Source organism: Macadamia integrifolia, chromosome 10, assembly GCF_013358625.1.
Source record: "Macadamia integrifolia cultivar HAES 741 chromosome 10, SCU_Mint_v3, whole genome shotgun sequence".
NCBI lineage: Eukaryota > Viridiplantae > Streptophyta > Magnoliopsida > Proteales > Proteaceae > Macadamia > Macadamia integrifolia.
Window position 1 is genome coordinate 15,237,163 of NC_056566.1, and position 14,517 is coordinate 15,251,679.

The 14,517-nt window shown below is 38.0% G+C and overlaps 1 protein-coding gene across 1 annotated transcript; it reads left to right on the forward strand.

Moving 5' to 3' along the window:
• The first annotated feature begins 730 nt into the window (after window positions 1-730).
• On the forward strand, window positions 731-13,530 carry LOC122090469 (probable L-ascorbate peroxidase 6, chloroplastic/mitochondrial). Its single transcript, XM_042660068.1, is given in 12 exon segments — window positions 731-1,232; window positions 1,305-1,454; window positions 2,531-2,651; window positions 2,722-2,822; window positions 2,919-3,006; window positions 3,718-3,785; window positions 3,875-3,961; window positions 10,231-10,305; window positions 10,392-10,469; window positions 10,569-10,673; window positions 12,977-12,991; window positions 12,993-13,530. Coding segments are annotated over 12 exon segments (1,281 nt in total). The 5' UTR covers window positions 731-1,043; the 3' UTR covers window positions 13,197-13,530.
• Window positions 13,531-14,517: the final 987 nt, after the last annotated feature.

Here is a 14,517-nt window from a genome sequence, read left to right on the forward strand (position 1 = left end):
TTATCTTTGAAACTTCGATCATTCTAAGTGTTTTTATTCTTGTTTGGAGCTGAAAATTAACTTGTAAAATGGCCATGGGCCCCTCTCGGCCACTGAATTGACTCGTGTCCCATGACGATTGATGTGGTAAAATGTAAACATAACTAAATGCCACTATCATAGTTGCACGTAAAAGACCAACCCCAACACAATGCTTCCGTCAATTTTACCTCTTACTTTGCAAGAGAGGCAATATCAATTTAGATCAAATTGTATCAATGCAAATCAATCAATTTTTCTCTTACTTTTCACAAAACTTTTTTTTTTCTTTTATGATTTTACCTTTAAATCGATACTGATATCCAATCCAGATTGATCAGGTATCAATCTTAGACCAACACTTACCATTCTTTTTAACAGTTTTTGAACATGCACCGAAATGATAGTGAATTTTTCCATCCGATTTGATACCTTTGTACCGTAACACAATGTTTAGCACACATCTAACGTTCAAAAACACATTGAACAACTACATGTGATCGCATTGAGTTTGTATCAAAACGTTTCTGGCCATTGAATACACGCTGTACACGCGCCACAGCGGAGTTCAATCCTCTGTGCCACCGTTTTTGAATTTGGAGGTTTGACGCCCATGAATGCTATTTTTTTTTTTTGGGTAGGACATGAATATGATTCCGTGAATGTAATCTTTGAAGACTCCAAGGAAGTTTCCTCTCAGTCACAGTCAGAGTCACAGCGTCGGCGGCCATTTAAAAAATAGAGCAATAGAATTGCGCTTGGCCACCTCCCATTGGACTGGTACTCATTTTGTCTGTGAAAATGCCAAATAAGATTTAACAATTTATGGAAAGAAGAGAGAGCAATTGTACGGTGGTTGAATTTGGAAATGTGAACATTCAGGATTTAGAAAAGGGAGACGAAAGCACAACATAATCACAGAGAAAAAAAGATCAATAGCTGAACAACCCAGTGAACAGGAACCCATGTTTTAAGTTCCTTTGGGAAAACAGAGCAACCAAGCCTTACCCAACAACTTTAAAGTCATGGCAGAGGCTCTGTCATCAATATCATCATCAGCAATGGCTTTCTCGACTAACCCTTGTCGACTTCTCCCATCGGCCTCAACTGCCAAACCCTCGTCGCTTCCACTTCCCTCTTCCCCTTCTCTTTCTTTTTCTTCTCTCAAATCAACCAGATCGTCTTCTCTACTGCCTTCTTTCGTTCTCCGCCAGGTGGGTTTTACTCTCTCTCTCTCTCTCTCCCTTTTTTTTCTGATCAGCTACCCTGACTTTGTAATACTTCAGAAACTCCAGAGGAGGTCGTTGGTTCGAAGACCTAATGCCGGAAGCACAGTCGTGACCCCAACTTGCTTCGCGTCTGATTCCGAACAGTTGATTAGTGCTAGAGAAGATATCAAGGAACTTCTGAAGACTACATTTTGCCATCCAATTTTGGTAATAGTTATATGCTTTACAGAGTTTTTGTTTTTATCATTTTCCTTAGGGGTTAATGGTTTGTGTGATTGTTGGTTCATCTTAGGAATATGATGGTTGTGGTGTTGGTGATGATGATGATAATGGTGGGATGTAATGATTTCCTCTTATTCATGCTTGGCTATGTTGTTTGGGTTAGTGATAAAAATACTTGGAGAATTTTGTTTATGTCGTTTTCGTTTTTCAACAAAATTAAGAAGTAGGTACCTTTGGGAATATTTTTTTTTCCCCATATTTTCTGAGATTTCCTGGAGATTCCCATCGTTACAAAGATTTTTCTGAGCAGGTCTTTATGAGAATACAAAATGACTAACAAATATGATTGCTATATTGTCTTGAAAATAATTTTCTTCTAAGGGTGAAATATTACTGTGAACTTCTGGCTTGGATGTTTGATCTAATGTCTGAGGTTTCATTCTAAGACCATTTCAAGATATTTTTCGCATACAGTTTTTTTTCCAATATGAAGTCTAAAAGGGCTATGAAATTTACCTTTTATCAGAGTAGTTAGTAGATTGTTTACTAGAGAAAGAAATGGTTTTTCATTGCCAATAAAAAAATGTTTTGAAAAGAAAGTCCTGCTTCTTGTTGTATAGAACCTTTCATTATTTTGGCATTGCTTTAGGAAACTTTTCGATCAGTAGCTCCCAATTATGATTATGGTTTGAGTTTTTCTATCAGAATGAAAAGAAAACTATCATATCTGTAAGGACATAATAGGTTTTTAGGTAGACAAAATTTTGCAGGTATTCTTTATTCAGTCTTTACTTCTTTAGCTTTCACCTTTTCATTACAAGATTACAGTGATGAATACTTCCAATCAGAGAATTGCAGAGATGCCAATGCAAAAACATAAAGGCTCTTAAAAGTAGTGCCTAACGTGTAGTCATGGTTAATGATGCTGTCTGATCAATTATTAGTCTTATTTGATAAGTGACTGGTGATATTTTAGGTGGCGGGAAATTTGAATGGTGAAAGAAAGCAAGGAGTTAAGAAGATTCTCTAATTCATAATTGTTGTATATTGTGATACTGCAGGTTCGAATTGGATGGCATGATTCTGGAACCTATGACAAGAACATTGAAGAGTGGCCACAACGAGGTGGAGCTAATGGAAGTTTGAGATTTGAAATAGAGCTGAAACATGCAGCTAATGCTGGTACTGATTCTTTATTGTGCATAATCTTATCTGGCAGATGATAGTTTCCCCTCACAAGTGGTGTTTTCAGGTCTTGTAAATGCATTAAAGCTTCTTCAGCCTGTCAAAGACAAGTATCCAGGTGTGACATATGCAGATCTGTTCCAGTTGGCTAGTGCAACAGCTGTGGAGGTATTTCCTACTTTAGTTTGGTATTCATCAAGAATCGAGTTAATATTTATTTGGTGATGAGAAATTTTCCCTTACTTAATCCTTGATGAGTTTCAGGAGGCTGGAGGCCCCAAAATTCCCATGAAATATGGACGAGTTGACATATCTGAACCTGAGCAATGTCCACCAGAAGGGAAGCTCCCTGGTAAAATAAGCATGCTCAATGGATTTTGCACGACTCTGTTTGGAAAAACATATTTTAACTAACATTCTTTGTTTTATTTCCTTATTGCCTCTATGTGGCTCCTTGTCTTCCTTCCCATTTGGGTAATAACATGGAATTTAGGAAGTGTCATCTTGTTTTAAACTTTCCGTAACATAAACTTTGATGCAATGTTCAAGTGGCCTCTCTGTCTATATGACACACGTATAGGTGACTACTAAAGGGGTGGATCCCATTGGGTTGGATAAAGCCTTGGAAATACTAATGGTATTGCCAAAATATTACCTATAAACAATTATATTGCTAAAAGATAATTTGAACCTTGAAGACAAGTTTCATTGAGCACCAGCGCTTTTAACATCAGGAGACATTTCTCAAAACCAATTTACTGCTCTTCCTAACTTTAAATCTCTCATGTTGTTTTGGTTTATGTTGCCTCAATGCATAGGTTTGAGGAGAGAGCTTCAGTAGGGAAATTAAGTTTGTGATTTTTTATTTGATATCTAACTTGATAGTTGAAGAAATATTACTGGATGACATACTTCAATTACTGCTCTTGCATCTTCTTGTTTATGGGATCATCAGATTATTACCTCACATTTCCTAATTGTTGATGCTGCTTGCTGATCCTTTCCTGCTTCAGTTTCCTGTTATTTCCGTAATCTTAACTTTTTAGTTAATTTTTAATGTTAGATGCTGGGCCCCCTTCACCTGCTGGTCATCTACGCGATGTCTTCTATCGGATGGGGTTTGGTGACAAGGTTTGTCTCGTCATACTTTATATGCATTGGTACATTACATTTCATATGTATCTCAACTGGCTCTGTGCAACTTTGTGTTTGGTTCACAGGATATAGTTGCATTATCTGGAGCACACACATTGGGAAGGTCTAGACCAGAGCGCAGTGGATGGGGAAAGCCAGTGACGAAGTATACTGTACGTATAGATCAACATTTCCCTCTTCAAAGTTCAAACTGTAGTAATGAGAATGCAAATCTGACATTTCATGGCAAAGAGCTTAATAGCCTGTAATGCTAAACTCTCATCTCCTACAAAGTACAAACATGATATATCATCTCTTTAGTAATGTTAGGACAGTCTGCTTCTGGAGGAGAAGCAAACATGGGATTAGTTTTTCTCTTCTACTCCTTTTTTTAATATATTATGTTTGGGGAACTGTGAATTAACCTGTAGTTTCATGTTTGCTTGAGTACATCAACTAGTTAGGAAACAAACATGAGCTCATAACGTGGTCATCATGGATAAAATTTAACTATATGTTAAAACCCAAACAAGAGAGGTGACTAACTATTCTTGCTTTGTTTATAGCCGTAGAAGAACCATGGTTGAATCATAGCTTATCGGTTTATGGGTTGAAGTTCATGGCATGGGGAAAATTTCCTCTGTGGTTTTGGTTTGTGCATGTGTGCATTTGATTCTCTCTCTCTTCCCTCCCCTGTGTATCCGTGCTTACTTTTTTTATCATTAATGTGGACTTCTTGTTCTGTTTCCTAGAATTCCGATTTCTCATAGCTGCTTGTCTTATTATTTGGGAGGTGCAAGACCATATAAAACCATCCTATGGTCCATTTTATGATGGATCTCTCTTCAACTGAAGTATTACTGCACCTGGCCATCTCCAATACCCATAGGAATTCATCTTTTAGCCGGTTTTTGGATGTTCTAGAAGGCAACCTGGATGACCCTAGACCAAGCATCCTAGAACATCCAAAACATGTCTAGATTCATTGTATAATGTTTTAAACACACCTTGAACCCAACCTAACCTTCTAGAACATCCAAAACATGTCTAGATTCATTGTATCACATTTTAAACACTTCAAAAATGTGATTAAAGGGAGATTTTGCTGTGTTTGGTATGCATTCTGGACCAAGAACGTGTTCTGGGTCATCAAAAACTCTATTTGTTAAGCATTCAACTCTCAATTCTCTTGGAACACAGTCAAGAATGCAGTCCATTGTGGAATGCGATTTTTTCCCATTCCACGTTCTCATGCACAAGGCACAAGCTAGAGTCTCGGGTTACCCCTCCCGAGCCTTGCATCAACCATCTTCCTGCAACCCACAAAAGAGAAAACGAGTGGAAAATCACTGCGTATGAAGCCTCAGGTACTACCACTGAAGTTGAGGATGCAGACGACAGATTGAGGGTTCGCCAGAGAGAGAGCAAGAGAGAGCCCAGTGGTGGAGAGAGAAAGAAACAGATTGCTGGGGAGAGAACGAAAGAAGCAGAGACAGGGAGCAGGAATGGAAGAGAAGGGGGTTGCGGATGGGGAAGAGGAGAAAAGAGGAAACACTCTCCTGCTGCTGTTGCAACCGCTGGAAAGAGAAGAAAGTGCTGTGCCCTTCAACCTAAGCCTCCATTTAGCCTTTTTCATGTGAACGACAGCATCTGGTATAATAGAAATCCTTCTTCTGTTTTATTTTGTTCCTCTCTTGGAAATTAGAAATCAGAAGAGTAAAAGGTAGGGAAGTGCTATTCAGAGAGAGAGAGAGAGAGAGAGGCCTTCTGCAATAATTCCGGATTTTGGTTCCGTGGTAGAAACCAATCACAAAATCATGCCCTTCTATATACGTGAGGAAGAGGGATAAACAATAACCCATCGCCACCATCCTGCTTGCAACCTGCCACTGCCCTGTTACCAGCATCCCAACCACCATGTGCCAGATCTATTGCCACTGTCCTGCTTCAACCTACCCATGCCCTGTGTCCTGTATCCCATGAAGTCCATCTCTGATATCGGTTTGTGCTTTGATGGGTCCATCAACATCAGTGATAGGGTGGATCGCCATCATAGGACGACCTCAATGCTTTGTTTATTCCCTTCGCATGGTTATGGTATCTTTGCTTGTCACATTGACCATTGTTTTGAGACATGGAAATGGAAATGGAGATTGAGCTGGGCCACATGGCTAGGAGACAGAAGAACAGGGCAAATAAGAAATTTAATTTTAAAAATCAAATGAGTGGCGTGGCTTACATCTCTGATATTGGGTTGTCCTTGTTTCTAAACCCAGTGCATGCCGCATTAAGCTTGGGTGGGTAGAGGGCTTCAAAGCTGATGGAGATGAAGAATCTTTCACCACCCCTGCTCTCTCCAGCAAAATATGTATTTATTCAACATATTTTGCCCACGAATTGTTTGAAAAAATGCGTCAGAAATCTAAAATCAAGAATGTGTTTTTGTCAAACATACATCCAAACAATGTTCTCATCTCAGTTAAGAATGCATTCTACATTTTAAGAATGGGAATGTACATTCTCAGAATGGGAATTCGCATTCTCATAATGGGAATGCATACCAAACATAGCCTTAGATCTTCTCCCAATTTGGTAAGACATCTCAGCTACCCAATCTGCACGATTGGATTAAAACTACCATATCTCCCTCAATATCCAACGGATTGAAGTGATTCAAGTTGCAAAGTTACTATAAGAAGAAGGGTTACCTCAGCTATAAATAGGAGTGCATCCCCATTCCAGAACACGAAAAAAATGGCAGAAGTCCCCTTGTCTTCTGAGAGATCCTCTTCGAGTAGTACGAGCTCCGACAATCATTTCCCGAGCTTCAAGCATTCCCTTGACTCAAATCGGATTGCGATATGAAGGTATCAAAAAACCACTATCCTTCCCTATTTTCCTGTAATTTTCTGAGTTACTTCTGATTTATTATAATTTTTGCATCAAGGGTATGCGTCTGGTGTTTTCCATAAGGCATCGGAAACATGCCAATATTTCTGTTTTCTTATTGAGCAAGACTCTGGGCTTTTGTACACTAATCCTCCGCTAATAGTTAGGTACTCAATAATTTTTCTTATGATTTTTATTTTCTACTTAGTATTTATGTCACATTTCCAGATTTAGAATTTATGTGTTTAAAAATAGTGTTTTACTCCAACGCATTTTCTGATAATTCTGCCACTGAAAATAGGTTAGGACTGTCACTCTATGAAATGTTAGGATTTTTCTCCAGATTTAAACATTTTTCCTGCATTCATCTTTGCACTTTAGTATAATATTGCATAGAAAGCTATTTTGATCATTTGACCCTTTTTTCCTTTTTTCCTTAATCCGAATTTTACAAAAATCCAAAAAATTCACTTTCCTGGTAACTTGTAAGTAAAGGAATTTTCTTCAAAAAATTTCATGCATGTTTAGTTTAATGTTCCATATTTAGAATAATTGCATATTTATTAGGCTTCTTTACTTTTGGGCATTTGAATATTTTTGGCTGCCTACTAACCTTCCTTATGTAGCAAACGACTCGATTTTAGGTAAGAGTTTAACCCTTTTCTGTTTAGGTAGATTTTATTTTGCACCATATTCACTAACTTTTCATCATGGCGCAATGGGATCTTTGTAAGATTTCCAACTTTCTTTCTTTAAGTAGGATAGTTTAGATTTCAAATTCTTACCTTTTTGGGTGTGTCATATTTTGGTATGTTTAGGCTTAAGAAATTTATTTATTAAATGAAATAAAAAGTACAGAAGACTGGTTTAACTGGGTAGATTAGGATGCCTAACACATTACTTGGACCGTCACATGATCCGCACGCGATCTCATAGTCGGTTCGGTTCATATGGAGTCACTAAGAATTTCTATGACCAATAAATATTTGGGCCCTAGATCCTCTTCCGGGTGGTGACTTTAAGTCTCTCTCAAGGCCCAAGAAAGGAACAATTCAAACATTTCAAGAGGACAATCGGGAATGTGTTTTCTCTCCTCTTTTTAGGGATGTTTAATATTCCTTTTGACTTAAAGTCGCCACCTAGATTAGGGTCTAGGACCTAAATATTTATCTTGAAATATTGTGACTCCACATGAACCAGTCCGACTGCGAGATTAGCTACAAGTTAGGTTACGGTCTAGGGAAGGTGTTAGGCATCCTGGTCTGCCCTGTTAAACGGTCTTAGTACTTAGCATTTTAATTAGATTATAAATATTTTTAGCCTAAACACCTAAAAAGAAATATTCAAAAAGGCAAGAATTTGAAATTCAAACTACCTTATCTAAAAAAATTTGAAAATCTTACAAAGATCACGCCGTGCCACGAAAAAGAAGTTTAGCACATATGGTACAAAAATCTATCTTAATAAGAGGAGGAGAGAATCTTACCTAATTTCATTCTGTGCTCCAAAAGAAAGATTAGTTGGCAGCAAGAGAGATACCAAAATAATAGAAACCTAAGAAGGGAAGAAAACCCTAGGAAAATGGAATATTCCTAAAATGGGTCAGAAAATCCTAGGGAAACAACATCCCTGAACAGTCTTGAGTTTATTCCTTCCAGATACAACAAAATACCACTATAAGTGTGCACTTCCAAAGAATTTAACTCTATCTCTAAATGCAGCATCTTGCCAAGACCATCAAAGCAGCTACAGCCTTTGGAAAAACTCAATCTACATGAAGCAACAAGAAGAACTGTCTTCAGACTTCCCTGCAAAGGAACAAAAAAGAAAAAGAGGATTCACAAATTCTCCACACTCCGTACCCATGAGACAGACATGAGGCAATAGGCTTTCCCCACACGCCTCCTCTGCAAGACATTGGCAGTCAGTACTTTCTTATGAGCTATTTCCCGGATCCGTCTCCTCTCCTGAGCGCTGATCGTCCAGGTCAGCCCATAGCTACCTGGGCAATCAACACGTGTCGAAGTGGTGATCCAACGCTGTGCTTCTACCAACCAAAACAGAGGCACCGTGCCCAAGGCCATTGGATCACTACTTGGACACATGTCAGTCCCCCAGTAGCTGTGGGCAAGACCTGGGTGATCAGCGCTCATGAGAGGATCCCGATCCCTATTTCCCATCCTAATGCCTTACAATTAGAAGTTGCTTTAGGTTTACAAATGGCTTTATAGGGGTATGAGACCCTAGTGCATTCTGGGTTCTCAGGACTAAAACTATACATAAAGGCAAGAAAGGAGGATCTGGATGAGAATTATGGGAAGTATACCATTGTGCGGAAAAGTTGATTCAGATAATGAAAAGAATCTGGATGATAGCCATCAAGGGAAGGTAAGTTCACCCTCTTCTGACCACTGCTACCTACTTTCCCTCCCTATCTTCTTCTGAGTTTCATGCTATATGGATTGGGGCATACTTTTTATTGCCCAATACTCCAGGCTGATGGAACTAAGTCAGGTGCACTGTAACTCTTCCCATTTAACCCTATTGGAAATATTACAGGCATTCCCTGCATACTCCTCCTGTATCTCGGCCTGCTGAGCTGTCTTTGCTGTGACTTGACCCAATAGTACATCAGTCCAACAGTACCCGTTTTAGTGGTGAAGAAGATGGAGCAGAATCAACAGAATTTCTTTTGATGGGGAATAAATTCCAGTATTCTCTTGGTTTACTGGACTCTAGGCGAAGGTTTGCCTTCCAATGGATTTGGGGATTCACGACCAAACCTAGAATTCTATGGAGGAAAGTTTTAGGACACAGATAGTTATTAAAACCTGTTTCCCTGAATAATTGCTTGGAAGAGAGTTCCTAAATCTTTGATTCCCACAGGGATAATTATGCAGTTGGACTGCAGACATTTACGGTTAGGTTGCAGTGGACATAGCTTGAAGTTCATCTATGTTCGCAAGTTCTTTATGGTTTATTTGCATGAACACTTTTTGAAGGTTTAGTTAATATTTTTATGCAAATTTTCCTTGGTTTATTGATTCTTGGCAGTGAGGTGGTACCCATGTGCATAATATGTTGGATTCGAGTTCTTTACCAAGTCAGGTGCAAAATGCTGGCATTGCCAATTTTACTAGTAAAATGACATCCATATAGGTGCTCACCTGCCATGAGCCAATGACTTGGTCCTGCTAAGCACAATTTTTCAATCGAGATGGTGATATCAGATTCTGGAGTGCACTAGAATGATTTTATGTACAAATACTTCTGTTGACTTGCACTATTTCTGATATTCTAAGTTAACTTAATAGTTCTTCCTCTTCTATTAATCAGGTCATCTGTAGTTGCTCTGTTTTTGTGTACGACACCATGAATTGTTGTAAATCAGCATGTTTGCTTCTGTGGATTCTTTCTTGTTTTCAATCTAAATTTTTTGAAGGCTTTCATCCATTAGTTATTTGTCCCAATTACCTTTTGGCTGAAAAGTCAATTCAACTGAATTTATTAACTTGTATTCAAATTTCAAACTATTTCATTGGTTGCCTGGCAGAAAGACGGTCCTGGAGCACCTGGAGGACATTCATGGACCGTTCAGTGGTTGAAGTTTGACAATTCCTACTTCAAAGTATGAAATCACTAGCTCCCTCCATTTGTAAAATTAAATGCAGATGCAACAATCTTATTTGCTGGTTGATGATTGATCCATTCCAGGATATAAAAGAGAGAAGGGATGAAGATCTGCTGGTTTTGCCAACTGATGCTGTTATTTTCGAAGATCCGACATTCAAGGTGGACAAATGAAATTTTATCTGTCGAGACGATTTTGAAAAACTTGAGGCCAAGACTAAAACTTTGTCTTTCCTTTTTTTGATGAAATCTGTTACGTAGGTATATGCTGAGAAATATGCAGAAGATCAAGAAGCATTTTTCAATGACTATGCTGAATCCCACGCCAAACTCAGCAATCTTGGAGCCAAATTTGACCCTCCTGAGGTTTGTTAGCCACATCTTTCTGGCATATTCTCTGAAACATTTCAACCATTGAAATTTAGTCTTTTTTCATCTCAATGGTGTGTTTGGTTCTAAACTATCTTTGTATGGTTGTGGGTCCTGGCCTCCTGGATTCAACTTCAACATTGTTACTTTTTAGCATCTGAGATTGATGTTTTATGTTTATTTATGTTTGTCAAAATATCCTCTCTTTTTCTATGATAAGTAACACTTTAATAAAAACAAAAAATAAAAAAAAATCTTAGTTCTACCTGAGTCCATTGTAACATGGTACCCATGCAAGTGGCAATGATCTGATGATACAATTGCGCATGGTTCTTTCAGCTGCACTCGAGAATTGCTCATTTCATGAGTCAACTCGGATGAAGCTTTCAATACCATACTTAACACTTTCCTGCATGGTTTGAATTTTATTAGCTGTTTTTGTTTCATTTCTTCATTTTGAAGCTTCCCTACTTTTTAGACATCTCGGGATGTCTCCAAACACTGGATGAACCAATGAACTTGATGTTTAAAGGAAGCAGAGGATGAAACATTTTCATTTTGAGTTTATATGCTATAAAGTGCATGATGAGAGATCGTATTTGCTCTTCTATGTAACTTGGGCTACTTTGAAGCTTTTCTTTCAAGTGACCATATGGATGGAAAATCCCTTCTTACAGTATATATACTACATTTGAACTTTGTTATAGATATCTAAATGTATGGAAACCTTTTTGGATCAGCTACACAGAGACTTCCATCATCCACTCTATTAAAGAACTTGAGATAGGATTGTAGTTTTTCTGTGGGCTCCTATGGTCATATGTGTGTGCATTCATCTATTTGTAGCTTTGTAATGCCTTGTTGTTTCTATTTGGAATGTGATAGTTAAGTTGGAAAATTTGGTCTAGGAAGCCTAACTAGTTTACTCGGTTACACCTGCTCCATGCTGTGCCACAAATTGCGGAAGTCATTAAAATTTTCTCTCACTACCTCTACCAATGTCTTTCCTTTCTTTTCCATGTCAAATGGTTCCTTGAACTTGAAGCAAATCATTAACTATCACAGTACACCATTTTAGGCATTTTGGTGTAGAAAAGCAGGTGGAATAACCCAAAAAATAGCTAACTGCAGTTGCTGGAAATTTTTATGACTTGAAATTGGCAAACCTTTATCTTGGTGTTGAGATGCGCAATGATTTTTAATCATAGAAAGAACTTAATGTGTGGATGATGCACTAATAAGTAACCCAAGAAAATGTGGAACACTCAGCTCGGACAAGAATAAGTTGAGTTTCTAGCTTTGTGAACACAGGTTGTCTGCAGGTGTATAGCAGGAAACCCTCAAAAGTAAATTGAGGTGGTAGTCTTGTTGAATTAGCACTATTTTACCTGAAACATTAGAGTTCAGTTCCTTAATGTAAGTTGTATTGCAATGGTACTTGAAGCACTTCCCCCCACCCCCACCCTCCAACCCCCAGTGCGGGAAAAAAACTCTTTATACTAGAAAGTGAGCTTTACCGAACTAATCTCAAAATAAATGAATCCAGCATTGATACCATTGTAGATCTCCATTAGCAATTACTGACGTTGATGGAATAGATTTAACTCATGAGTCAAATGTGGCTGAATTGAAGAAAGAATTCAGGTCCGAAGATCAGTGAATTTGATTGAATCTCTCTAGGTAAGAATGTTGAACTCGAATTCAGCAGTGCAAAACCTTCAATCCAGACGTAAAAGTGGAAGAAAAAAATTCTTTATCCAAATACGACAGAAGCCAGCATCTCTTTCCAATTCTAAAATTCAAAAGTAGCGAACAACTAACCCATGGTTTAAGGACCCAGATGGATGGGGTGATTAAACTGCACTTGACTGCAGGTTGATACCCCCATGGCCAAAGTTTTCCCAAAACAATGGTCGTAAAAGTTAAATACAGCATGTAATGCCTAGTTTTTGTGTTTTTTAGCCAACCATGCAAAATGGCAGGTTTTCTGTGTTGTGTATTCTTTCAATTCTTTTATTTTTTTCATATCCTTTTAATTGTTCTTTTGTCAAGCTGTTTTTGTCTCTTTCTATGTGTACATATTCTATTAAAAATTCCTAAAATACTTGCCGGGGACCAGACTAAAGCCTTCTTTTGTGTCCACCTTGAAATATCTACTGATTTTCAGCTTTGTATTGGTGCAACTATTGGGTTCTTTGTTCAATCTTTTTTGGTTCTCTTTTGGTAGATTGAATTCTTTAGTGAGACAAATATTTATTTTTGAGAAATTTCTCTTTTGTTCTTTTTGGTTCCTTCTTCAGGGTTTCTCAATAGATTGATGGCTCGGTGAAGGCTGAACCAGAAAAGTTTGTGGCATCAAAATACTCATCTGGGAAGATCATAATGAAAGAAACCCTAAATCCTATAGTTATATTCTTTAGTGAGGAAACATATCTTGCATTGACAAGAAAGACTTCCAAATGGAAGTTCACCCATACAATGCTTTTCAATATTTTCTGTTCATGGTTTCTGCGGGCTTAAGAAACAAGAATCCTGTTTTGTGGTTCCGTCCCTTTTAATAACAACACAAGATGAAGCTATTTCGAAACAACGCGAACTCACACCTAAAACTTGGAAATCAAAAAGTGAAGGAAATGAGAATAAGAATTAAATATGTTTGCATATTTGAATTGCAGAGAGAGCCTTCTGAGGGCTATGAAGCAGAAGATTCAGAGGGAGTATGAAGCTATTGGTGGAAGTCCAGATAATTCTCTTATGTTTGAACTATTTTTATTTTGAGTATCATGATAATGGTTCCTGTTTTGGCTTTTTTTAACATCTCTGATTGGTTACTAAATTTAATTTCCTTTTTTTATATTTTAGTTTCATTCTAAAGATCATATTTTGTTCCTGATTCCTCCTCCTGCTGATACCCTGGTCCACCCCACCTTAATGCCCTGGCCAACCCTACTGCATTGCCAAGGTAGAATTTTGTTGTTCAATATTATAGAGGTTATGCAAACACCAGAAAAAAGGTGAGGCCCATGGCTTCCATTAGCGAACTTTATATTATTGGACAACCAACTGTAACCTGTGGAGAAGAAAAATTGATAAGAAACCTAAGGTGCTACTTAATGGACTAGGGAAAAAGAAGGCTAGAGTTATTTGACTCCATGAAGAAACCTGGTCAGTTAAATGTTCCCACACTAATATGATCAAAGACAATGATGAATGGGTTCTCAATTCAGTGGTGGTTTCAATGTACAACCAAGATATTCTTGGGCTCTTTTACCAATAGATTCTATCTAATGTATGAGAGGAAGAGGACTTCCATTGAGTGGGTTCCACTTGAGGGTTTTAATCAAGTGGTATTATGCTACAATGATTGATAGAATTGTTGGGCTGTATTGAAATATTAGACCAAGAGAAAATTACTGTAACGGTCTTGGTACATATCAATACATCATATTAGCAATATATGGCCCTATTACACTACATGGCAATCTCATCACATGTGTACTTCGATTCATTCTTTCAATTATGCTTAATGTAGATGTCTCAGGCTCATTAGCTCATGGTTCCGCCAGTTTGTTGATTTGTTGATGCATCCTCGTGTGTTTCCATTGACCCTTGCGCATGTGTAGGTGTCATGCTCCTCCACAGAAAGCACTTCTTCATTTTTATATTATATTTCAATAGGGAATGTTTCCTAACAATGTAGCGAATCTCTTATATCACACCAATCACAGTGGGGGAAAGGGTTTCATCAACATGGGCCCACATGGTCAGGATGTGAGAAAGTGTGGGAAAATTTTCCTTCTCCCAGGATGAAGGGTGTACCCATCCATCAAGGGTCATTGTT